This window comes from Heliangelus exortis, chromosome 9, assembly GCF_036169615.1.
Source record: "Heliangelus exortis chromosome 9, bHelExo1.hap1, whole genome shotgun sequence".
NCBI lineage: Eukaryota > Metazoa > Chordata > Aves > Apodiformes > Trochilidae > Heliangelus > Heliangelus exortis.
In genome coordinates this window covers 6057860-6085644 of record NC_092430.1, presented here as the reverse complement: position 1 = coordinate 6085644, position 27785 = coordinate 6057860, and the positions used below count along the sequence as shown (strand labels likewise).

At 40.5% G+C, this 27785-nt stretch overlaps 1 protein-coding gene across 2 annotated transcripts in view; it reads right to left on the bottom strand.

The window, feature by feature from the left end:
* Window positions 1-27785, bottom strand: part of EPHA4 (EPH receptor A4) — a 226855-nt gene that overhangs the window by 110039 nt on the left and 89031 nt on the right. The window contains exon 1 of one of the 2 annotated variants that reach the window (XM_071751824.1): window positions 21415-21495. The exons of the other annotated variant lie outside the window; for it this stretch is intronic. Coding sequence (XP_071607925.1) covers window positions 21415-21451 — 37 coding nt within the window. The 5' untranslated portion in view covers window positions 21452-21495. Of the gene's footprint in view, window positions 1-21414; window positions 21496-27785 lie in introns of those variants that run through there. 2 annotated transcript variants of the gene reach the window in all.

Here is a 27785-nt window from a genome sequence, read left to right as displayed (position 1 = left end):
GCATTTTTTTAATAGGAGGTAAGAGGCAGACTGTCTTTCTTTAGAATTAATTATAAAATCCATGCTTTTTTGTTCAAAAAAGTGGAGAGCATTTGTGCATTTTTTTCTGTTCATGCAGAATGAATGTGAATTCTGATATATTCCCAGAACAAGAAAAAAAATTAAGATTGGGAATTTACACCTGGGAGACAGTCTGCTCCGAGTTCTGTACAGACTTCCCTAGAGACCTTAAACAGTCTCTGCAGAAAAACATTTTAAGTTGGGTGTAGGTGATTACCTCAGATGCCCACTTTAACACAGGGATGCTAAATACCAAGCTGGGATGATCTGCAGGCAGCCCATGCCTGGTGCTCTGTTCTTGCAATATGGAGAGAGAAACTTTCATTTGGTAACATCTGCAAGACACTGAGACACTCTGAGTCTATAGGTTGGCCAGCCTTAAGGTAATAATCTTGAGTTTATTTGAGAAACTGAAGCATTGCCTGTGTTTCTTTGTCCTGATTTCAGAGCTTTAGATACCAAAGAATAGGTGTTTGCTTTCTAAGAAACTGTCCTGTTTTAAGGGAACAACTCACTGAGGAAAGTAAGTATATGTGTATGTTCTACATCAGCATTTGTACTGATTTCACTGCAGAATTGCAAATTCTGGATTAACTTCATATCAGTAAACCAGTGCACATGGAAAAGAAAGCCTGAAAGGACAATGCCTTTGTTTTTAGGTCAGAAAAGTGACAGTCATTATCTTCCTCAATTTTGGAAGAGTTCAGAGAAAAAGGTGATTTGTTGTGCTGAGCACAATTGCCACTGCATTTCCTTGTTCTCTTTTTATACCCATCGGATGGGTCCTGTCACATACTGAAATCTTTTCTAGCTTCAGCACAACCAGACCTCAAATCTGCTCTTAGGGAACAGAGCATCACTGCAGCATTAGGACAAAAGATGTGTGCAGGTCTGTACCTGCATCCTACATTTAACAGACATGAACCTCATTTTAAGATTTTTTTCTTTACATTTATGACATACAAATTAGTTCCTCTTATTTCATACACTGAGGGCACCAACAAACGGGTTTTTCTTCTACTGCAACCACTCTTTGTCAGCTCCTATTCCCCTCTGAGTTTTCCTTTAGCAGTATCCATCTCATCCCTTAATGAATGTCAGCCCCAAACCCTGGCTGTATTTTCTTGTACACAGGTCCATAATGGCAGCAGAGAACAGGAACACATCTCTGAATTCTACCTTAAGGCAAGGTTTCCCTTAGAAATTACTAATTGTTATTTCTTTACTGAGGCAGCCAATTGTGAGACTTCCCTGACATGAATGCAGCTGATATTCCCAACAGTAATTTTTTCCCCAAGGTTTTCTCTTGAAGTATCCTGAGGTAAACAACAACAATCATAGAATCATAGAATTTTTTGGTTGCAAAAGGCCTTTAAGATCATCAAGTCCAACTTGATGCCAAGTCCCCACTAAAATACTATGTTTGGGGAGAAATGTGCAACCACTTTGGCTGCTATAGGTACAAAAATGCCAACTTTCTCCTCAGCTATCTCCCCTGCCCATCACCATTACTAATCCTTATTTTTACTACCACATTGACCAGACTTGCTAGCACAGACTAAAATCAGTAATGTAAAACTTGCTCACCCCTCTTGAACAATGGGTTCAATTCTAAGGAAGAGGGTGACTATTTGCCTTGACCCATTGTGATCCCTTGTCCCCTATTTCCAGGGCTTGCACAGCACCAGGAAAACAGGAAACAGCCATTTTCACTGTGTCGGAAACAAAAGCAGAGGGGTTTTGGTCATTTTTTTTTCACTCCCTTCTGCTCAAAACCAAGATGCTTAGTGAAATTTATAGGGTTTTTTCCTCTCTGGGTTCCTAGCTGAAACTTTCATCAAAACAGATATTTGGGATATATCAAAGTTAAAGATGATGTAAATTTGTTGGAGTTTCCCCCACCATTTCAAAATATCCAAAAATGCCAACAAGATATTCAAATAAAGAGCTGCAAAAGTAGAGCAGAACCCCAGTGGTGACATCTGTTAGTATAAGGACTATTCAAACATCTCCAGTTTTCCAAAGAAGTACCAGGGTGGCTTCCTACAAAAAAGGCAGCTCGATCTAATATCCTCCTTGGCAAACCTACATACAAACAGTGGTTTTGAACTTTCTTGGCACTAAGAAACCCCAATGCTTGTTTTGACATGGAAATAAAAAAGATTTACAGGAAATCTGAAAAGGTATAAACCAGGGAACCGGTTTAAACTGACTCTAGGATTAGAGAAGTATCTTTTTGTGAAGCTGAGCACAACTGTCTGTGCCTGGTTCAGTAAAAAAGACATTTCTGCTGAAAGTGACTTCATCGTTTGGTGCAAGACAGTTTCAATTTAAGAGGATGCCAGTAAGACCAGGTGGTCTGTAAGGGAGCAATTTCTGTCTGTTGTGGATAAAGAGATTTGTTCTACCTATGAATGTGAACACACATGCAAACACGTACAAAACCTGAATAAACCTGCTGCCAGGCAGGCAGATGGAAGAAAAACTGAGAAGAACCCACTAGAAACTGTGCGGTAAACAAAATCAGAGGCAGCAAAGCTTCTCCAAAGTTGTTCCCAGCCACATCATTCCCCATTTTCCTTATACCTCTCAGGTGGCCTATGCAGACCACCTACACACTCAGCCTCACAGCAGGCATTCTGGATCAGCCATGGGTGTTATTCCACTGGTATTACTTTAAGAAGGCAGCTCACACCAGTGGAATTGCACAAATGCACTGATGTGAGCAACTCCACACCACACGTAGGAATACCACGATGCTTTCATTACACTGGGAATTTCCTAGAGCCCATAAACTGATGAATAAACTTCACCTGAGGATTGCAACAGTATTTATAGCGTGGAGAAGGAATCCATTAGAACTCAGTGTTTCCAAAGCCTGAGCATAGTTACTAAGAAAAGTTGGGGGAGATTTACCAATGCATCAATGAAATTAAATATAGGAAGACAGCATTTACCCTGATTCCTACGCATCCTGCTTGTGAGAGAGACTGTTTTTTTTTCTCCGTTAATTAAAATTCACTTTAAAGTGTTCTCTAAATAAAACATTGCTTAAAATGTAGCAGCTCCTTAAGAGTCTATCACTCACTGGAAGTTTCAGAAACAATCATTGCAACTTAAAAGGCACTATAGGATATTTAGACTACAGTTATCTCACAACATGTTAGCTGGCTGCTTTGTTATTTGAGCTCTAAATGTTAAACATGTGGAAGCAACATAAAAGGATCTTCCCTGTAAAGCACATTTTCCAAATTCTCTCTATCTGTTATTTAGAACCCCATAAAGATCTGTGTGTGTCTACCCATCTGCAGCCACATTTATTTTTACATGTTTTTGAGTGCATATCTCTCAGTGTCATAAGGTCTTCATAAATAAATCAGCCGACTTAGATCTGCATGCTTTGAATAACAAGTCAGCCACCAAACCAGCAGATGGATACATTTTTAATTAGGGAAGCAGTCAAAACTCTCTTGTTTCTCTTGAAAAGAGGGAAAATAACCGCTTCAAATCCAAAATTGCAGTGGGTCAGCATAGTGGTTTTAATCTGTATGTAGCTGCAAATCGGCTCAGAGCCCAGCCTCTGTGACAACTTGAACAAATGCAATATTTTATATCAAGCAAACCTCAAAGTGAAATATTTAAGGATCTTGTACCAATACGTTGTAAACAATATGTATTTTTTCAATAACACATGTAGTTACTTATGCAATCTTCTCACTTGAGCAAGACTCTCTGATCTTAATTCATTTACTGGGCTGCCTTTGCAATCTCTCAACCAAAATATTTTTAAGCAGCAACTTCTAATTTACATAATCAGACATACTTTCCTGAATATCATGGAAGAAACTCAGAATTAACTACATCTTGTACTGCTTAAATAATCCATGAAAAGAAACTTCAGCAGTTCCAGTTAACTTTTTCCACAAAAAGGTTTTGAGTTTTGGACTCGGGACAGAATTTAGCATGACGGATACACATCTTATCCATACCAAGCTTTCCAAAGTCCTCTGAACCTCCCCGGCTCCAGAAAGTCCAGGTAAGTACTCCAGAGCACACCAGGCCTGGAGGGAAGGTTGGCTTATGCTGGAGAGCCCCAAAGGAGACCTCCATGTGCCAAAGATTTTCTGGGCACCTTGCTTCCTGCAGGGAATGAGCCAGCTTGGAGCCACCTCTCCACTGTCCCCACCTTGCTTCACCCTGATATTTCCCTATTGGCTCCGGTTGCTCAAAACACAGCCTTTTGTGACCCTTTAATTCTTTTTCCCATAAGAGTTTGGAAACTTTCCTGTGCTTTCCCAAGCAGCCTTCTCCTGTTCTTCTGAATTAGTGACATGGATCAAGTGAAGCTGCCAGCAGCCTGCAGAAGGCTGCAGCCCTGGCCATGGCATCACCTCCTCCCCAGCCAACAAACTGCAGCATCCCAAGGGCAGAGGAGACACAAGAGCAGCTCTGGCTGCCTGGACAATGCTGGCATTCCCACTTTCCCTTTGGAAAAAGAGGAATGACCAAGAGTTAGTGTTATATAAGAAAAAATTCAGATTGTCTCCTGTGACCAGAAGATTGTCTTTTGAATAAAAAGGCTTTTCTGGCAGTATGCTGGCCATGGCTTCTCCATGGGCAAATTACTGTCTTCTGCTTGACTAAAACCCACATTCACTCCGTGTGTTGACCTCAGCCTGGAGCTTTACAAGCCCAATACCCCAAACTGTCAAAAGAATCTAAGTGCCCAATACGATGGTCTTATTTCAGTACTATTTTTTTTCCTGATCCCTATTCATTATGTTTTAAGAAAAAAATAAAATTCACGAAGTAGAGAAAAACCTGACATAAAAATCTGATACTTTAAATATCTTAAAAATAAATGGACTAAGCTTAATCTTTGATGTCACTTCCTTGGATTTCATGACACAACACCTGAAGTGAATTTTTCCATTTTATTTCAACAGGCTCTTTTTCCTGCATATGCTTATGGCAAAATAATAACCAAGTTTCCCATACTTTGAATAATAAAAGTTCTATCATTTCTTTCTGTCCTTTTACAGCTCTTTTCATTGACTAAATGGAAAATAATATATCTCTAGAGATGACTGGAAAAGAAATAAATGTCTGACTCTCATCCCACTTTTATGCAGTTTGTGCAGATGTAGTTGTACAGATTTCAAGGAAATTGTTGAGATTTGTGCCATCAGTTAGATCAGAATCTAGATGTCATTGCACCCTGAAAATATCCACTTCTGCTAAAAGGTTCAGCATTACCCTCATTTTTATGTCCTGAAATCTAATTGCTCTGTGTAAAATAACATTATTAAAGATCAGCTTGAAGCATAAAGATGGCAATTATTTGAAACTGTAGGATGTAATATTTGCCCACTGGTCTCCATGGGCCATAATGCTTAAAAACTGTAGTAGCTCAGGAAATAAAATTTCTTTTTTATTTGGTACAATTGAATATTCTCATTTGAAATCAAAATACTGTAAGATGGGGAATATTAGTGGGGCCTGCTGAAGCCAGCTTGTATTGTCTCAAAATTCCTTCTAGCTGGTAGTTACTCTCCTGTGCTACAATGCCTCACAATTGAGAGGAAAGGAAAATGCTGTAATTTGGCAGTTGCTGATGATGAGAAGTCACCCACATTTTTTTAAAAAAAGCAGAAAATTACAGTGGGCTATGCAGTACCCTAGTGAATCCTGAACCTCTGCTCCCATGCACATCACAAGTGCTTCAGAACTTGAGCACAGAAGTCAGGGCTCTGTAGGCTGGAAGGCAGGTGAAGGAGAAAGGGGCCCCACACCCATCTGCAATCTGAGAGATATAAGGGCTGGAAAAAATGGGATGAAAATGTCCTTTTTGTATTTCAGCTCTAGGTTAGCAAATTACAGCTCAATACAGCAAGATGAAGGATAATGTAGCTTGAGTCATTTGCATTCGGGTATTTTTGTACTAGGATTTGGAGCCATGTGCTTAGAGTGCTGCCCTATAAACCATCCCTATGGCATTGCTCTAAGTCAGAGGAATAGACCCCACTGGACAATGGCCACAGCCATTGCCTTACTACTTCATACAGTTTCTTGGTAGGAGCTATGCAGCCCATAGTTCCTGCTTCTTTTAGAGGCATCGACAGAAAGATGGAGCCTTTCTATTGAAACTAAGGGATTTATGATTTATATTGATGATCAATATCAAAATAAGTTAAAGGACGCATGCTGCAAGAAGAATCAGAGTGAATTTCAAAACCTTTTTTTTTGTGTTTATCCTCCGACCTTGTTCTGACCTCCTCTGCAAGATGCTCTTTTAAGTAAAAGTGTGTAAGAGCCTGAGGAACCCAATCCTATTGCTTAATTTTGTCTGCCTTTCATTAACATTAATATGAGCTTATGCTATGCCTTTTACTATTTTCCAGCTGATAAATGTTTTTTTAATATTGGGCACAGATCATTTTGCTTATAATCAAGGAAGGGAAATTAAGTTTAACATCTGAGAGCTTTAGGCAAAAACGTCAGGCGTGGACCAGATGACCACATGAGAGTTGCAGACTCTCTTTGTGCCCCAGATTGGCTGCTATTGTTTTGATGCTGTTGTGCTGGAGCAATGGCAGTAACGTAATTATGAGATCAAGCAACATCTGGTGGGTTTGGCACCCACTCACAATCGATTGTTGGTGGGGGTCAAAGGATGAATGAGCCTTAAGTGCACGTTAGGGTGCGCAATCATAAAGCCAGGAAGAAGGAACAGTGGCATTCTTGAGTTTCATCACCCAACAAAATTGATGGCCCACAAAAGATCAGCGGCACGACACACAAAAGTGATGATGCCAAAGAGACTGACGCGCCGCGGGCGGTATTTGACATCCTCTGGCTGTGGGCTGTTGGGTGTTGTGATTTATGTCACCAAAATGATTGATTACTTTCAGATCGTTTCCATTCTACCATATCTCTGAGAATTTCCCTTCTCTTCAAACATCTTTTTGTTCCACAAGCCCTAGGCTGCAGATGGCATCAACCCACGCATCTCCATTGTTTGAAGTCTGCAAGAACTCCACCATTCTTTGGGAAAATGCTCCCAGTTGAGTAGTTAGTGTCCAATTAAGTCCTGAAACTGTGGCTGTGGGCACTTTAACCTTTCTATCCCCTTGCTCTTTTAGGAATTTTCATTGCGTGCAGAAAGGATGCCTAAAAAAGTTGTCAAGAAAGAGAATCGAAGGAGATACCATTTTCAGGTTATGGGAAAGTGTTTCAAGTGATGCTGCATCTGTCACGGCTTCATAAAGGTTCTTCTGATCATGTTTCACAAAATGAATTATTATCTCTGACAGGCAGCATTACAGCAGACTCCATGTAAAGGCAACAGGCTACAGCTTCTGCATGCTGGGAATTAAAAATGCCTCTGGGAGGCTTATGCAAGTCATCAGTTTTCTCTGATATCTTAACTATTCTGTATGACAAATAAAATATCAGTGACTCAATATTCATATGATGGAAAAACAAGAATTACAGGCTTGTGTTAAGAAAATGCTGATTTTTAATGCCTTTTAAGATTTATGCTATTTTGGTGGATCTAACAAGGCATGGTAACAAGGAGCTGATGTAGTGGATAGTTAGTACCTTAACTTCTTCCAATCAAAACAAGCAAGTACAACAAACTTTGTTAGTTTCTATTTTCTTCTTCCTTAGAAAGCATCAACACCAAGGAAAATATTTTGCTACTACTTCAGTCACTGGCAAGACACCCAAAAGGACTCTAAGTGCTCTTGTTTTATTCCACCTAATCCCCTGGCTCCACAAAAGGCTTTTTCTGTCACTCTGTACATACAGGGCTGCTGCCCAGTGCTCTCTGGAGCTCTGTGCACCCTCTCCCTTCTGGAAGCCCCAGAAGGTGCAAAGGGATATATACCACATGCCCCAAGAAATCCTTTCAGTTGCACATTCTTAAGTAGCATCAAACACCATCACTCAGATAAAATATTAGGAAGTATTAGAAAAAGCTTTGTTTCTTTCCCTCAAAGCACATACTGATTTGGTTTTTAAAGTAGGATCTAACAAAATCTGTAACATTTCATTTGCCAACAATATCTCTTCTGAGTCAAATAGGTAGAGGGATCACGTATAAATCTAGCAGTGTTCAAGATGTAGAATAGGCTGGGTACCACCAGTGTTGTTCACCTGCCACACAAAGAGGTTTCAAAGCTATTTGGTTCCTGCCTGACGAGGGTAGAGTAAGCATCACTTTCACTGTAGGGGCACCATGGTGGTGTCTGTTGCATGGGCACAAAAAACAGGACTTCAGGAGCCCTGGTAACACCAGCAAAAACACCCAAAGAACTCACATTGTGTCAAAAGAGAAAAAAACCCCACAAAACTGACTGGAGAAAGTGGACAAGAGCCCCAGGTCAGCTTATGTGGGCTGAAGCTACAATTGTCCATTATCTTAAAAACAACATTATCTTAAATTATGCTATTTCATATTTGCATGGACAGACCTAATTTCTCAGTGCCAGTGCTGCCTGTCTTCTGTTTTGATTAACTTTTGTACAGGTAACTACAGATGCAAGATACCTATGATATCTATCAATGACTCCAAGCCTGTATTTGTATTTGTCCTCAGAGTGAAGATTAGAAGCATTGGGGGGTTTTTTTGGTTTTTTTTTTTTTTTTTTTACTTTTCTTTTTTTCTTCTTTTTTTTTTTTTTATAAGTAACTAAGGAGCTCCTGTGAAAGCATTTAATGTAAGTGGGTCACAAAGAATGAAAGCTGTCCTTGTGCAGCCTTTGAACACGCACACAAATATGTTTTCCTCCTCATTTCTTTTATCAGCAGAATAGAAAACATAAGTCCCTTTCTGTAAGCAGTATTTCATTTTTAACAGGCCCTGCAACTCCTCTGAAACTGTAAACAGGGCTGAATGTAATTCAAATGGTCTTCGATACACACACTCTGGGCCTGATTCCTATTTAAATTACGGTTTACATTATTTTATACCCACTGTAAAAGTGTTTTCCCTGCTGGAAACACAAGGAAGGTTTTAGCCCTAGGGAGAAGACAGATATTTTGAGAGGGGAAGAACATATCTGACATTGCCAATTCAAAGGGAAGGGACCGTGCTTCAGAGACAGCAGTGCCACCCATGGAATGAAAGGGTTGACCCTAACTTGTATCAAAGTTCTTCATTGACCCTACTGTACCAAAACCCAGCTCCCATTGGGTTACTTCAGTTAAAGGCTATGGATGTGTTGAGCTTCCAGACACAAATGAAGACAGAGAAAGAATTTCTGAAAGAAAGCAGATGAGCCCGTGTATGTTGCCATGCTGAGCAGTCAGTCCTGGCCACACTTTTCCAAGGGGAGAACAAGCCTGTAGTTTTCCACAACATACTGTAGTGACCCAGCATAATAACCTTAATCTTATGGTGTAGAATAATTCAATATAACATGGGTGAAATGAGTCAAAAAAAAAAAAGGAGGTATATTTAAAGAATATAACTACAGCTCTCTCTTCTGTACTGCCTTTTATCTGCCTATTGCTGCCTTGTGGCTGTTCACAGCTGCCATGAGCTACAGAAACCCTCAGGTAGTGATAAATAATTTGAAACTGAAAATACTTGCATAGCTGGATGAGGCAACGGGGAGGAGAACCTCTTTTCGGTTGCTATTGGCACACAAAATAGATTTGATGGTTCATTCTTGCCAGCCAAAAACCCCCAAAAGCCAAGATGATATTTGCCAAACATCCAGTGTATTTCATAGCTAAGAAATGGTGAGTTGTGTTTTCAGAGACATCCCTGCATTCTTCACGAAGCATCAAAATTTCAAAGACTTTGTAAAAGGTAGAGGCTTACATATAATGTGTGCCCTTCCTTCTGCTGCACAAACTACATGCTCTTCTTAGTAGTGTTTTAATTAAAATCATGAGTATGGCTCTTAGTCAACCAAGCAATTAAGCTTAAGTATTCTATAAAAAAGCACCTCTCTCTTGACTTCCCCAGGATTTTTCATGTGCCTGCTTTTGGCAGTAAAGCACTTAGTTGAACCAAAGCCCATAGCATTATCTAATGAAAATAACTAAATATATTAGACACAGACAAAATTTGTGATCACCATTCCTGTGGAGCCCATTTTCTGGAATGTATCCCATCTATAGAATAAAATAGGGCAGAGTTTCCTATTGGTATAACATCTGAATTAAAATGAAGAGACTGGGGAATTAGAATCCCAGACTGGCTGAGGTTGGCAGAGGCCTCAGGAGGTGCTTTTATCCAACCCCCTACTCATGCAGAGTCACCTAGAGCACCTGCAGTTTACCCAGGGCCATGGGCATACTTGCTGTTTTGAAAACATCTGTGAATAATGGCAAAATGTGCAAGCTAAAAAGAGAAGACATTTTGTGAGTGAGTTTACAGATTCCTGACATCACTGAAGCCAAAGCTAAGGCTTTGCAGAACAGAAATAGCAGCAGACATCCCAGAATAAACTCTCCCCAGTGTGTTATCTGACAGCATCTGGTGATCTTAAGATGGTAAAGAAGAAATCATCTTAACCTAAGGAATTGACTGTGCTCTTTTTGTGAAATATTATGTTCTGCAAAAGGACAAAATCTTCTCTCAATATCATCTGTATATCTCTGCATGATGGAAGTTAGAATTTGGTCTACTTTTCCAAAGAGAATAGAAACAGCTGTGCAACACTTTTTTTCCAAGTAAACCGGTTTGTTGCCTACTGAAAATGACATATTTTAAAATTTCTTATTGTACCGTAAAAAATTCTACAGTACCTACAAAAAGCTTGTATGCAGCTCATATGCAGCTCAGTCTATACCTTTATTATGGAAGAAAGAAATGCAATTTATGCAGAAATGACCCTTTGAAGATATTATCTGTCATAGTACTGCAGTGTGACTTTTGATAGGGATTTTGCAATGGGGACAGTCTATTGTCATGGAAAACAGGATTGCCACCACAATTTGTACATTTCACAGATCACTATGGGACCCAACAGACAGTGCTTGTCCTTTCAGTGTTTAACTCCAAGTCACAGACAACAGAACCCACGTGGAGTGTGGGCTCTTCCCCAAAATGAAGCAGTATGAATGAAGTGGAAAATATTCATTTCTAGACTGCACATGCTTTCTGAGATCCCTACAGCAGGTGTTTCTCTATGGAGTAAGATACTGATTAAATAAATAAATATACATATAATAATCTACATGCTAAACACTGTTCCAGGGAAGTTTCTCTGAAAATAAGCCTTGACAGTAGACTCAGCATATATGCTTCCTTTTTGTCCCTTCTTCCAAGTGGAAATAATCATGGCATGTGCACAGGTGTCTGAATTTCTGGTTCACACTGACAGAAAGAGAGGGGCACTAAAATAAAAATGACTCTTAAAAGGTCCCGGGTTTCCACACTCCTCCCATGTTTAGGATACTCATGGAGATGGAACATTTTATCTGAAATAACAGCAAGGGTTAATCAGTGTCCAGTGTGTTCTCAGGAAAAGAAGAATAAAATTGGAATAACTCCACTAAAAAAACAAACAGTATTCCGGTATATTTGACCAGCATACAGCTCATAAGATCTTTTCTTGGGAAGAATCAGTATTTTGCAATTTCAGCTTAGTCATTATACCTTTCGTAACAAAGTCTTCTAGACAACTTATTTATGTATTCCATTTATAAGGATGTCCTGTTAGGGCCTGCAGACATGTGTACATAACATCCATGAAAATCACAAATACATTGGCAATCCCTGACTGAACAGTTAGTGAAAAGACATTCTTTATGTTCTGTACAGTTCTTCAGTGTGTTAAATTACTTTAACAGAAACAATTGTTTTTTTTCTCCCAACTACCCCTGTAGCACAATCACTACATTTACCCTTGAAAACGTCTGTCAGAAAACCCCACCCCTCCCAGGATTAAAGAGCTGGGATTTGAGGCTTTTTTTTTTCTCCCAAATCAAAATCTTTTTAACATAAAAGGCTCGGAGCTTTTCTTTTAGCTACCTCGATGTCTGCAGCCCCGCTCAGCGTCTGCCAGCAATAAGCAAACTTGCTCTAATGGTAGACTTTCTGCTGTCCCCCCTCCAATGCAGAATAAATGTCCTTTTTGCACTCTGCAGAGCACTCAATTTCCCATAGAATGTTTTATTTCTGCAGAATTCTCCAGGCTCACAAACCATTCTGTTCTGGTGAGCTCTGCACGTCTTATTCATGGTAATTACGCTCACATCTTTGATCTCAGATGAGATCTCTTGTGCATATTTTGTTCTATTTATGTCTTTGATCTTGTTACTTGTTTTCCCCCCTTTTTTTTTCCAGTTGCCTGTCTTTTCATTTGAAAGACATTCATCCTACATCACTTTAAAGACAAAAGGTGAAACACTGGCGCACGGATTCCAAGTAACCTTGCGGAATATACAGTAGCACAGAGCAATTTTTTGAGCAGAGCACATCTGGGTTTTGTCTCCCAGTTTAAACGAGCAGCAGCCCATCGTGCTGCTGATGACAAGAATGCACCTAGGCAGCTGAAAGTAATATGTTGGTACCGAGAAGAGCATATTGGAAAAAAGGAAAAAAAAAAAAAAAGCCCAGTTACTGTGATGACCGCCGTGACAGCAGATTACCCGAGCAGAGAGGAGACGCACGGGACCCACCAGTGTGCATGACAAAATCTGCTCTCCATGGCAACAGGCAGGGGAGAGCACGGCAGGAGCCCTGCGCAGAGCAGGGACCCCCCCAGCTCCTCCTCCCCAGCCCTTCCCACCGCCCCGGATAGAGGCTTTGCAGCAGTGCTTCAGCCTCACAGCACCTTTACAGTAGCTTGCCCCACACCAGGCATTTGCAACTAAGCCAAAGGAAGCAATAAATATCAGGTGCTTGTATTGCCAATACTAAAATACTCAAAAACATTAAAAAAAAATACTGATACCCAAAGCTGTTGCCCCCCCGGCATCCTGCACGGTGCAGGCTCTGGTGCTCAGCAAGAACCTCCTCAGCGGGTCCATAAGAATGAGCCAGTGCTGGCATTTGAAGTCAAAAGGATTTGGATTTATGGCTGAGAGTAAAAATGCAATGCTGTTTTGCTAAAGCTGGTTCTTCATGAGGTATCAAAGCAGAACAGAGGAGTAAAATTTCTAGGGCTCAGAATCACTGTAGTAAGATGACCTACATTTACTGCAGCCTTTCATGGGGATTAAGCTGAAAGACTGGAGGGATCTCCAATTATGAGAGCACTGGTAGGTAAAAGCTATATAAAAAAAAGGCCTCAAACCCCTCAATCAGTCAAAATTCACTAACACTTTTTTTACTGTGAAACAATCAGCATTTATAATTCCCCTGCACTTGGCTGAGACTGCAGAGTGGAGCTACATGACAGAAGCATGACAAGTGTCCTCTGCTCCCCTTCATAGCCTCCCAGACAAAATCTGATATCGATAACAAATACAGAATCATCACCAGAGGTTACAGGGCTGCTTAAGTATGAATGACAGTTTCCATCTGAGAATTTATATAGATTAATCAGCATTTTGGAACTAGATTTTCTCAAGCTATGGGAAATATGGGGATGAGAGGCAGAAGAGCTCATCAGGAAAGTTGCTTCTAAATGACAAAGTCTGTTTACCAAATGTCAGTGCAATTCTTAAGCAGCCACATACATTCACACTATGTTCTAGCACTGAAAATCTCATTAATACTTGTTTGGCTTCCTCTGAAGCACGTGGAATTTATGGTAAAACTGTCATAGTATGGTAACATAAAGCTACTAGTGCCATAGACTCTGCTTGCAATGTACAAGTAATTAATTTCTTTGAGATCTCAATTATCTCTCTACTCATCCTGTCTTGAAAGTGGAGCTATTATCTCAGCAGGGAATACAATGTCACATTTCTTTCTTTGCACAGGTTCTTCTCATTGTGACTAATCCTCCACCCATGGATATAAAGGGGCAGGTTTGGGTTGCTAAAAGCCCTGAAAAAACAGCAGGCAGAAACTGTAGCTCCCAGGTCATCCCTAATCCAATACAGGTATCACAAAAACTATGATTAAATCTGTTCTTTAGGTTTTTGTAATAACACATAAACAGCAATTCATTAAAAGATTAAGATGGTGAACAAGAATTTAGAATACGACAGAAGAGAAGACAGAAGCTTTGAATAATTTCAGTTTCTTTTTGATTGCCTTAATTCTAGCAGTACAGAGCAAGTGCATGTTTGCTTTGCACTGGAGTTCATCCTGATGTCCTCAGAAGCAGTGCTCTTATTTTCTCCTGCCTTCCAAGTGAGAAATCTTACTTCCTTATTGTGAATGAGTCTTTTCTAGGCTACTCTCATCTTTCTTTAAAGCAGAAACAGTGAATGCTTTGCAACCAACACCTTTCTGCTGGTGGGATCCCTCCCCCTGTGACTGATGTTCCTTCTCAGCCAGAGCTGCAAATTGTGCAGCAATTATATCATTCATTCTCTTTGGTGATGTGCAGACATCCCAGGTCTTTTGCAGCCCAACACAGTACTCCATGGGAAAATCCTTTCTGCTTAAACTTAGGATAAGTGGACAGAAACCTCCATGTGTGTAATCCCATTTAAAAATAATTCTATGGCATGGGAGCCTGTAAGCCCTTGTTTGATTTGAAATTAAAACACAAGTAATGCAAACATGTTTTAAATCCTCCGCTATGTGTTCTTCCATGATCCCAGTAATACATATTACACTACTGCATTTTAAAAACTATTTCATATTTGCTGTCATTGCTCCATCAGTTTTCCCTAAATCCACCCCTCTTGCCTCATTTTTAATCACTGAATAGTTACAAATAAATAGTACAAGGGGTCTAGATTGAGACCCCTGTCCCAAAGCAGGATACCACTCCAGACTGACACTTGCCAACCTTTTCTCACACAGATCTGCAGTGCTGTTCTCATGCCACTGCTTTTTCCCCTCCTCTCAGCACTGATCCTGCCCAGCCCCTCCGGGTTCTCTGCCCCCCATCTCCCCTCCTGAGCAGCTGGGGTAAAACACCTCCCAGCTCCACACAAGCTTTCCCTGTGCTTCTGCAGACCTGGCTCTTTTGTCGGGGTTTTGACAGCAACCAGAGGTAACTGGAAGAGCAGCCCCGTCCTGCAGGGTGCCTGAACCCTGCTTGTAATACTCCTTGGGCAGCTTCAATAACTACAGTTAGAGAGAGGGCTTGGACAATACCATCAGGCCATAAAACTCCCAGCCCCAATTCAGGAGTGTTTGATGTGAAAAAAGAGCCGTTTTGTGCCTCGTGGTAGAAATAATGCACCCCTGGGTCACACCAAGGGACAAGGGATGCCCTTGGGAATTCCTGGTGCAGGGCTCAGGAAATGGGGGGCAGCTTTGGGAGGGAAAAGGGTCAGAACATGGCAGCCAATATAAGAGCGTCCAGAAGTGTGGAAAACTGCCAGAAATCCTCCTGAATTCACAGCATTTCTGCTGTTTGGAGCAATGACATCCAACACAATTTTTGTTTTTCTTTTTTTGTATATGAAGAACAAGATGCTCTTCAGTTGAATGTATTTTAACTATTAACCAGTATTTGTCTGTGCTTAGGGAACAGACAAGATACTCTTACATATTGAAATACGTATTTGTCAGCATAATATAAATGAATCTATATGCACCTATAAATTTAGGTTCATACACTGCCATAACTTGCAAGTACTACAGCACAATTTTAGACCTATGCCATAATAGAATATTGCCAAGAAACTGAACTAATTTCAAGGAGGGAGAAAATTTAAGTGAAGCTTGTATATTTTTTCTTCTGCCCAGGAAGAACTGTGGTCATTTTAGGCAAGATTTAAATAAAAGTTTGGTCTCCTCAATACAAAATTTCGTGGGTTTTTTTCTCTTTTGCAGAAATAGTCAGTCAAAACATTTTGGCTGTGACAAAAGGGGTTAACAACTGTTAGTGCCTTTCAACTTCAAAGATTTACATCATGATCATTTCTTCACTGTGTGAATTTCATGTCTTAGAAAAGTATCTTAATTTCAGATTGAATGCAGTGGTTCAGTACTATAATTACCCCCCCTTTCCTTCTCTTATGGAAATAAAATTCATAATTCTTCCTGTCATTTTTACATATTATACTCATGTCATCAGGAGTTCTAAAGTTTCTTTTTTTTTTCAGGTAGTTACTGGTGGTATAATAAAAGAGAGAAAATTAATTTCCTGTAGTTTGAATCAAAGTGCCCCAGTGTCTCAAGATGCAACGTTATAGTAAAACTGTAAAGTTAATGGAATATTAAAATCTGTCAGTTGAGCTTCTCAGGAAAAAATAGTTCATCATCTGAGGATTGAGAGCATGATGGTAAAGGGGCTCTGTAAAGCACCAATTAACCACTCAGAATTAAAATGCAAGAGGATCTGTCCTTTCTGTTTATAGCAATGTGAGCTGTATTGCAACAATCAGAAGCTCCTTCTCATTTTAGTTTAATAACAATTACTGATTCTTTTTAAATATCATATAGCCACAGCAGTGCTCCAAACACAAACAGTTTTTCCATGCCTTTGCTGGAGTGATTAAAATGTTGAAGGCATCACAGCAAGTCCCCAAGCTCCTTGACAGCTGTCATTGCTATTGAACACAACTATAAGAGCCAGAGAGAGCTTTATTGGTAAACTGCTCTGCATTGCCACAAAGGCAATCTCACCGTTTCACACAGGCATCTGTTGCCATATTTTGGAGCTTTATTCCTTCCCTCTCAGATGGAGCTGGTGATTTGGTGCCATGTGCCGTTTCTCCCTCTTTATCAATACCATTTGGTGAGGTTTCTGCCACCAGAGCACGGAAGGTTTTGTTTCCAGGAAAATGAGCAAGGAAAATACATTTTTGCCCAGTATAATGGTTTCTTTCTGTGCTAGTCATGTGCAACAATAGAGCTGAGGGCTTTTCAATAGGGAGTGGTGTGACTTCAGTGTTTAAATATAAATGCACAGGGGTTTTATGAGAAGTGCTGTACCCTTCCAATTCACATCTTTTTTTAGGGGGGGAAGAGGAGAAAGCTTCACCACAATGAGCTGTAGCTTCAATAAAGAGAGTTCAGCCAGCCCCCCACGTCTGGCTGTGCCCGAGCCCTCTGCCAGGGCAGCCCCTTCTTCCTCCTCACCTTGAGCCACTCTGCTCCTCACACACAGCACCCCTTTGGCTCTCAGCCCCACAGATGCCCTCAGGCAGAAGGAAGCACACATTTTCTCTACTTTCTGTATTCTACAGAGAGCAAACTGAGGCAGAGAGAAACATGATTTTCTGCTCAAAATCCCTTGGATTCCCAAATCCCTTGTTTGATGGTGGGGCATTCTTGGGCTCTCTGCCAGCCTGACCCAGCATCTCACCTGCACCCCAGGCAGGCAAGACCTCAGAAACCCCCCAGTGATGGGTAATGCTCATATGCCCTCCAGCCCAGCCACCTTCTGCAGGTCCCCACAGCCCCCAGGTTCCTTATTAGCACATCCCTAGAATGCAGCAGTGGCTCTCCAGACTTTTCTAGCACCTATCCCGGCTTTATTTAACACTTCTTGCTGCTTCTCCACATTGCCTCCACATTTGGAGAGCAGTGGGGCTGCAGAGATGTTCCCCCCCAGAAGGTAACTTTGGGTAGCAGGAAGGACAGTGAGTCCCAGGGAGTAGGAGGGAAATTGTGACAAAACCTGGGACTAAACTATGCTGAATATACTGGCCAGGGAAGAAGTGATGGAGCTCAGGTGTGTCAGAAACATTTGGATGCTTGTCATGGATTCTTCTAAAACGATAACCAACTTATAGAGTACAGGTTTTATCTGTTAACAAGCGCAGTACTTCTTGGCTTGCCCCCCTCAATGGAAAATGGGCAATCAGGAAAGAGTTATGTCAATCATGAAGACAAGGACTACTGCAGTACCTAAAATATGTATACACCTTTGGGTGCCAAAAGCAGTTAATAGTAACCTGTATTTATACAGCTCTAATAACCCAAAAAGAAATCTTACGAACAGCATGATTCAAACAGACATAAAAGTCATTCTTATTCTCTCAGTTCAGATAATGTACTCCTTCAAATCTCTTTGCACAAAGCAATCAGCAGTTCTCTTTTCTGAAGAAATCATTACATGGAAAACATTTTGAAGTTAGAAAATTATGATGTCTTTTCTATGTTCTGCACCTTTAAATCTGTAAGACTGCTACTATCCATTTTAGGCTTACTCTGTTCATTCATGTGTGCAGATACACACCCTGTGTCATGGAGACTGAAGCATGTTCTTTCCTCTTTGCTGTTTTTAAGTACAAAATAAGAATTAATCAGACGGCAATGATCTATTTGTTTTTCACTGGAATATATAAAGCTTTATCCACCACTGCAAAACATTCCTGTTTGAGGTGCAGTGTGAGAGCTGCTCAGCAGCACAAAGGAACATTAGAACTAGAGCTGGTTAGAAAACAGATTTTCTGTCCTGCAGAACAGTCCAGGATTTCTTCTTTTTTGTTGCTGCTCTGAATAATTTCTAAATAAATTTCTAAATATTTTAACATGGTGAAATTCTAGGGAAGGGAAATTATTTTGTTTGAAATATCAATTCTCTTCATTTTTGTGTTAAATTCACATGTGCACTTCAGAGATCACAAAACCTGCTACACTTGGATCCCCACTAAGTTCCCACTCTCTTTTTCTTTGTTCAGTCCCTGTTTTGTGAGGAGGCCCATTTTGCAAAAGCACTATTTTCTACATGGGTTTTTTCCAAAAGAGAAAGAAGAAAGAGACTAGATTCATGTAAACAGAAGAGTTTCTGACCAGCTAAAATTGTCTAACACTGTAATTTAAATGCAAGCACAGGTCTTTAACATTCACTTGCCCCTAACTGCTAAGTTCAGCCAGTAACTTCTTAGAACCTGCAAGAGGTATCTCCACATTTTCAGTTGCTCCCAAGAGATCTCCCAACTCCAACTTTCAGATCTGTTCATTTCACTGTTACAAAGCATCATCTTGAATTTCAGACTATCTCAAACAGCTCTAGGAAATCCAACACCATTCCAAAGAACCAGCTCCACATTGGGTTAACAAAAAAAAAAAAAAAAAAAAAAAAAAAAAAGAAGTGAACAGAAGTACTGTTGCACTGAACTAAATGGCCAGCAAGTGGTCTAAATAAAGAATTGCTATCTGATGCCTCAAAACAGATTTGACTGAAAAGGTATGCTTTCAGACTAAGAAAGCAGAAAAAACTAATTAGACAAGAAGCAACCGTGAACAAACATGTTAGCAGAATCAATAACTGGAACTGATCAGCTATTTCTTTAATTGTGCCAGCTGGGCTCTGGTGATGTGCTTAGAGGAGCATAATTACTCGTTCTGGTTGTAGAGCAGAGTTCTTTTTCTTTCCACATCCTTTTATTCACTCTCCTTTCTTTCCTTTTACGTTAGGGGCTGGTCATATACCATTAGAGAAAGAAAAACAGGGTTGAGAAATTAGTGGAAAATGGGCCATCCTCATATGTAAGATGATATTATACAAATAATTAGGAGTAGCCCTGAACAGTTGTGCCAAATGTGACCTAATAAGAAAGTGAGCCATCAAGGAAATGTAACTAATTTCTTAAAAGGACATTGTGCCCACTGTGTGCAAGCAGTACGGTAAAATAAAATAAAATATAATAAAATAAGGACCATTCTCTTTCATATTTCCACATGCAGACCAGGGATTGTTCTTATTTGTAAGGCTGTGACTGATTGGGGCACAGAGTTCTGCTACTAAAGCATTGAAGTCTACGCTGTACAGCTGCCTGCTACTATGGGAAAGAAACCAGGACAGACATAAAATAAAGCAGAGAAAAGAGAGGGAAAGTGGTCAGGAAAGAGAGAAGGGGCTCACTGATTAATTACCAAGCCAAAAAAAAAAAAAAAAAAAAATTAAAAAATCCAGCCTTCTTGACTGATGTTTACCCGTCTTTAATTGACAGCAAAACAAAAGGATTTAATAACTTCAAGGCTCTTATGGGCAGCTCCATGGAAAATCCATAGCGGTGCAGAGGAAATTTGGCTTTTTTTGATCTATAGCAATGGCTATATGGGTCTCCATTAAAACAATGGTTACCCCGAAAAGTGAAAATTAAAAACTGAAATATACGTTTAATCAGCAACAGGCTAATATATCAAAAGATTCAGCCTATCCCAACAAGGGGCCTGATTCAAAACACATTGACGTGAGCAGAAAAAAGATTCATGCCCCACAAAAGCCCAAGCTCAGAAACTTGTCCAGCGTTGATCTAAACCCTTTATACAGCTGAAAGCCTCAGAAAACCACGACTGGTCCTATTTTCTGGTTGTAGGCAGGTCACCTCTCCATCACAGAAGCAATCCTAATTGGTGACATGTCCTAGAGGAGCCCAGCACGGTGATGGGGGGGTGGGCAGCTCAGCTGCCCCCTGGCAGGGCTCAGCCAGCAGCTCTCGCTCCAGCACCGGGTGCCTCTGAGCACCCACTGCTTCTGCTGCCTTCCCCTCTGTCACTCACACCTTCTCTGGAGCTAGGAACTGCACCCATGCAGGGAAAACTTCAGGAGAAGGGTAGGAAGCTGCAGGAAACTAAAAATAGAAAGAAGTGAAATGCTTTGGGCATAGGCACAAGGAGCAGCCTGCAGCCTTCACCCACAAGCTCTGTAGGATACGAAGCAAACCAGGGCGAATTCCCCAGTGAAGCCGTGGAGGGATGTGGCACACTGAGCCCTACAGCTGGGGTTCATCTTCAGACACTGGTAGGAGGCATTTAAGCACCAGGAGCCCAGGGCTGGTTGGTGTAGACCAAGGAAACTTGCCTAGGTTTGTATTTTATCTGTGACAGCATTTCTATGCCTAATTTCATTTTTCTACCTGAAGCAATTTAGCTTTATTGTGTAGCACATATGGCTTTTGATATGGAAAAAACTTCTGTGAGGTGATATTTAAAGAGGTCTGTGTTTATTTGGGCAGCTACTTCTGGCAGATGTCAGTTCTTCACAGAGAGTAGAAGCAGCATTTAAAGCTAATGATAAAAATTATTAAAAATGATTAAAAAAAAAAAGATATTCTCTAATGACAAAAGATTCTTCAATCAAGATCAGTCAATCATCCTGACAAGGAAAATAATTTAAGATTATTTGGAGAGAGAATAAAAATGCATTACATGGGGTTAAGTCCCAATGATGTTCATGTTATCCTTTAAAATAAGTGTCTGTATAGGCACTTAGCATTATAAAATACACATAGAATATTGTCAGAGCTCAGTTTCATCTTTCAGTCTTTCAAAGAGTATCTCCATTCCTGATAATTTAAATCTTTGCTGATTATTCATCAGTACCACATTTTCAGATAGGAGATGCTAAATTAGCTACTTACTATGGATGATATTCATGATGCTGCAGAGTGCAGCCATGCAGCAAGCTCTGCAGAAGGAGTGGATGATAGGTATGATGAGCTCCATTTCAGCACCAAATAGGCTGGCACAGAAGGTGGCCATGGGGCTGGGGTGAGGAAGAATGAAGGTTTTGGTCATTACCAGCAACTTATCAGCCCTGCTGTGGGTGAAAGAGACCAATATTCCAAGGACTTCATCTTCAAAAAGCCTGATTATGCCAAAACAAACTCAAAAGGGAGTTTGTCCAAAATTAATGAAGGCATTGATTACATTTTACAGGAACCCATTTTCACTCTAACAATAGTCCTGGTTTGGGTCTCCATCCTTAGGCCCAGTTAAGGCTTATTTCCACAACTGTTTTTAGAGATGAAAAGAGAGCAGAGCTCAGGCCAGGATTACCAGGATTAGCCATGACAAGCCATGTCTGTGCCCTGGTGAGGTGGCCCAGGTTTGGAGCAGCCTGGAGGTGGATGCTTAGGCACTCAGGAAAAAGGGAGAGAAAGAAGATTTCTCATTTCTCCCTTCCCTCTCACCTTGTGAGTGTTGACTTCACAGGCAGGGAGGACTTGCCTTAAAGACTCAGGCAGAAGAGGAGTCCTTGGGAAGGACAGGCAGGTGGGACACTGGTGCCTGGGCCAATGGCTCAGAAGGGTGGGCTGGCTGTCCAGTACCATCACAGTTGTGATGAAAAGCAAAGCTGAAGGGTCCAGATCATACATACACTGTAACTTTGTATGAGTGGAAAATTCTTCTTTGATTTCATATCATTGCTGTTTGTCTTGCTGATGTCCTCAGAGGCCTCAGCTGAAGTCAGGTCCCCACTGTGCCAGGCACAGCACAAGCATATGGTTAGAGACAGCCTCTTCCCCCCAGGGTTTCCAGCCTAACTAGACTAGACAGACCAAATTAACATCATTCCTACTTTCCAAGGAGGAAGCTGAGACATAGAAGGGTTTCAACAGGAGCTGGGAACCTAAATGTTTCTAAAATATGCCTTTCAAGCTTTCTGGGTCTCAGAAGCAGAACTGAACTGTATCTTTACACACTACGAAAATATGGTCTGACTTTGGAGTGACCTTCAGAGCCTGACATACAAAAGGAGCATTTGGTCTCGTTCAGAGCATGAAACTCAGCCTGGCCACACAGTCTGCCTGTCTGCAACCACCTGACAGGCTTTTACATCTCTCAAAGCCAAGGTGAGCATTTACTTTGAAAGGAAAAATGTTTTAAAAACAAAAATACTCTGAGAACTTCTATGCAAAGCTGTCATAGCTAAATTATTCCTTTCTGCTGGTACATTTTTTCCCCTCCTGTAGTATGATCTGGGAGCTAAGTACAGCAGTCAATATGTAGTAATCAGGCTAATGATTGTCTAATAGCTAAATTAGGAAAGTGACTCTTAATCATGCAATATGATGCCAATAGTCTAGCACTGAAATACAGACATGAAGCAAAACTCTTTGATTACACTTCATATTTTTTTTAAGACTTAATTAACTTTTATAAGACTTCTTGATTTTTAAAATATCTTAAGTGAACAGAGCATAGCATCTAAAGTCTATAAAAAGCAGCAAATCTGTTTCCTTGGCATGCCACTTGCTAGGTCTACAAAGATGGTAGACCTCCATACAAAAATGTTAAAATGATGGAACACACAAACATATATAACATTACAAATCTTTTTATATTTGTATTAATTTTCTACTAAACTAAACTCCCTAAAAATATGATATAGATGATCTTGCAGAAATGCAATCCATTAAGCACTAGCTAATCTACTCCAGGACTGTCTTACAGTGAACCCTAAGTGAATTTGACCAGTTGAGGCTTAGAGAAAAGGTAAAGGGGAAATGGAGGGGGAAAAGAAAGTAAAATAGAGACAATATAAAACATGGACATGAGCCTATGCACTGGTATATTTGATTAGTCATGTACCATTTCTATCATTCATATTAAGGAAAAGTTTCCATTAAATTAAAGTGATTTCAAATCTTTTCTTACAAATCTGTTGCACAACTTCTAATGACATGGGAATACAGAGATCCTGATTTTAAAAACAACAAAATATCAAAATCTACTTTGGTGAAATTGCTGATGATGGAAGAGTGGAACTGTCTGGCCTCAAATGAAATGATAGTTCCTGATGACACAAAAAAAGTATAAGTATCCTACCAGAGAGTTACTTGCAGTCTGGATGATCTTGCAGACTTCCTGCCAGAAAAGGATCTCAGAAGCCAAGAGGAGTTTACCACAGTAGAAAAGAAATAGTCTGTAAAACCTACATCTAATGCTTATGGAAATCACCAGGCAGTCTTTTGGCTGAATACAGGATAAATGATTGCAATTAATGTAGCCAAAGACCATTTTTCTTACTTAGAAAAATAATTCTGTTGGCTTCAAGTAAACTAACTGCATGGCAACAGCAAGTGGGATTTGGCTCATCACAGCTGGAGAAACCTCGGGAACACCTCAGCAACTCAGTACATTGCTTCAAGGAAAGGGGCAGGGAAAAGATTTCACTTGCTTTTCCTATGCCTGTTTATTGGATTTACTGAAGTTTTAACACTTATTTCAGTCGTGTCCAGGAAATTCTCCCTCATGGGGAAGCTCCAGTGCACCCTCTCCTTCTAATGCAACTTTGGATTCCCCTCCATCCACCTAGATAATGAAAACAAGATCTTCAAGTACTACATTTTAGAAATCAGATAATGAATTAAATCATATGTTTCATCGACTAAGTTCTCTCTGAATCAATTGATATTGGGTATTTTGCTAACAGACTGACCCAGATTCCATACATTTTTCTAATTACTGGAAAATCACTTCAACCAATTTTACCATTACTGATGACATATTTCATCGTTGTTTGATATTAAATCATAAAGGGAAGGAATGGAATAGTGAGGTGCAGGAGTTAATATTTCATTTCCCCACACTCACTGCAGAATTTTACTCAATGCTTACCTAATCTTTATACATGATTAGTCTGATGGGTCACTGAATTGCCTTCAGATTACTAGGTCCCAAATTCAAAAGCCTTTCTTCTATTATTACTTTAAAATTCAGTCTCCTATTTTTTTAATAAAGGTGCAAGTCAAAATAGAGTTTTATAATATGCTATAATATGTTTTCCCTGGCCTCCTGCCTGGAGTTGTTTGGATAGCTGGCAGAGTGTGGTACCTGACAGTACAGGAACAGTGGGGATAGTTTGCCATTCCTATGGGGATCTATCTTTAGCAATAAATTTGGTCTGTATGTCTGTTAGTAGAGTGAGTCAAAAATTGTGCCAAAAGCACTTTTGGATGTATAATAATAATAACTGAGTGTTGCACAGCATTATTAGAGGAATTCTAATACAAGTTGTCCATCATTTCACAGTAAGTTCTTTACCATGTTGCTGAATTTATGTCTCATAATAAATTAACCATATCAAGTACTTCATCCCATAGGTTCAGAAAAATAAACATACATAAGTCTAGGCAACTTCCATGCCAGCAGTACAATGCCCATATGCCTGCACATTCCTTTCACACACAACTCAAACAAACACAAGTCTAAAAGCCAAATTCATGGCTGGAGCAGAAGGGCACATTAAAGCTCAAAGTGCAGAGCTGCCGTGCTCAGCCCAGCCAGCAGCAGCCCGCTAGCCTCTAGTTGTGTAGAAATCAATTAATGGCACATATATAAGTTTGGTTCACATTCCACTACTCTGAGTCTGCACCAGCCAATCTAAAAGGGTTTATCTTTGTATAGCTTTCCACTCATGCATAAATGTAGCCAGCAAATCTCAGTAGGAAACACGTAACTTCGTTGCAATGAGAATCATGCCAATCCTTTACAGTATAGTGGTCAGTGCTTGCAAAACTGTAGCTACTGTTAAAAGCAAACAAACACACAAGAAATAGTACGTGTTCAGTGAAAAGCCTCATAAATATGAGAATAGATAGATACCCAAAAGGAGCATTTGTGAGAATAGATGTGTTGGTATGGTAAGAATGTCTGAAGATGCTGAGGCTTAGCACACAGGATGGAGCCACCAAATGATCATTGCACACAGTGAGGCAGACGTGGCAGCCCAAACAAACATGATGCTCAAGGAAAATTGACCCCCTAACTTGAAGGGGAGGAGCCAGAAAGGACTTAATTTGGAAAATAGAAAGCCACCAAAATCCAAACTTTGCAAAATAAAATACACCCTACTTTTAACTGCTTTTTAAGAGTACTAGAAGAATTTGCTACTTTAGAAGAGAGGACAGCTTTGAACAGGCTCAGTTATTTCTGTGATTAAAGGAACAAGTGGTTAGAAATCTGTGACTTAGTTTTCACCCATTTCAGACACAAAAAATATTTTGCAACAGTTGGATAAAACTCAGGAAACAAAAACTAGATCAACTTCAGGGAATATCAGGTACTCATCTTTTCAAAGACAACGGAAGCTACAGATGAGCCTGCTTGCCAAAAAGCCTGTTTTAAAAACTGCTTAAATATGGATTGGAAAATGCTCCTGTTTGAGCAGTAACTTGCAGGCACTCCCTTGGGATGGCCTAAGGAGTGCATGCAGGAATGCCAAATCATCTGAATCAGAAATGCAGCACATGCTGCCTTCTGCCAAGAGGTGTGTCCTCTGGAGGTATCATACAGCAAAGAACAGCACAGGACAGTGGTTTGAGATGCTATAATTAGCAATGCATAGTTCCAAGCAACATAGCCTATGGACAGCAAAGGTATCTGGAATTTCTCCTGGGCTGTGTACAGCAACACATTTTTTGAACCTGAAGCACCCAAGGAGGGAATTCCTTTCCACTTCATTCAGTCTTTCAAGAACACTCAGTGTGGCCTCTCAGGAAGACTCATCACCAGCAGCTCCACGTGGTGCATAAGACAGGCTGTAACTCTCCCCCAGCCAGATAAGAGCAGATATCTTCTGAGAGAGACTGCACACTGCAGCTCTCTGAATGGAGCAGCAGGCAGGCATCCAGCCAGGGTGCAGCTGTGATTGATGTGCACTTTGTGTGCTTTGTGGCTCACTCTGTGACATTTCTAAAGGAAAAACTTGGGTGGAGTGACTGGCACCTCAATTGTGCAGTTTCCATCAGGAGCAGGGGAGCCTCACAGCTCGACTTTCAGACCCACTGAAAAGCTGCACCGTGGGGCACGGTGACCCCAGCCACACGCCTCTGTCTGGATGGTGCCAGCATGTGAGCTTGGGCCAGGAAACATTATCTGGAGGAATAACAGCTCAGCACCACATAATTTTTATTTGCATGGGTATTTTTCTTCATTAATTTCTTGTGCCAAGGAGTTGAGGGTGAGGGCTGCATTGTGTCATACAGCACCAAGCTCAGGAAGGCAGGCGGGGCTGGGACCTCTCTCTGCAGCTTCCAAAGGCTCCCACACTTGTGAGTCCAGAGGGACCAAGGCAGAGCAGAGGGAAACTCTGCTCCCATTAATAGCCACCCTGCTGAAACCAGCAGCAGGAACCCACTTGCTAAACACCACTATCACTCCATGGCAAAAGTGGCCACAACTTTGAGGTAACCTTCATTTTACTCTAGGAGTATGCATCTTCTAGGCTTGCTCATGGGGCAGTGTAGCTGTGTGCTTCTTACTACTAAAGGCAGAAGAAGGGGAGAATGAGGTGGGAAAAATGTAGTTTAACTCTATACTGGCTATTACTTTTCTTTTAAGGACAGGAAACACCCTCCCTCTTGTAGTAGGTGTAATTGTACTTCAGCAGTTAAGATGCTGTAATTTTATTCCAATAAATGGTGTTTTTCAACAGTCCCAGATGAATATTTCTATTTTTCATAGTGACTTCAGGAAAAAAGTAAAAATGTTATACTGTGAAAGTGCTCTCACTATCTCTACTTTATAAATACTGCCATTTTAATGAGATACAACTTCCACACTTCTCTGCAGAAAAAGCTACACATTTCTGAAACATTTTTTTTAGTGCTGGAAAACAAACAGCAGATATTTGAGTGAAATTCATATTATTTCCACTTTTTCATCTGAACAAACGTCCTGGCTCATTGTGTCTCAAGGAAAGGTATGAAGCACAGACTGCTGCAGCTCAGATGTTTCTGAGGACTCTTCTGGGCATCTATCACAAAGCTCTTGGTGATAGTGGAGGATGTGTCTCAGAGGAGAACACTGCACTTTCACAGTTAATAACTATTTTTCCATGGTCACTACATACAGATTCCTTTCTGTAATATTTGTATTCTGACACTGCCATAAATGGCTCTGGTCACAGCAACATCTCTGGCAAGAGCAGATTCTGGGGAAACGCTGCAGTAGGAATACTGGCACATTAAGATTTCCCAGCAAACTCACTACAAGCTACTTCAGG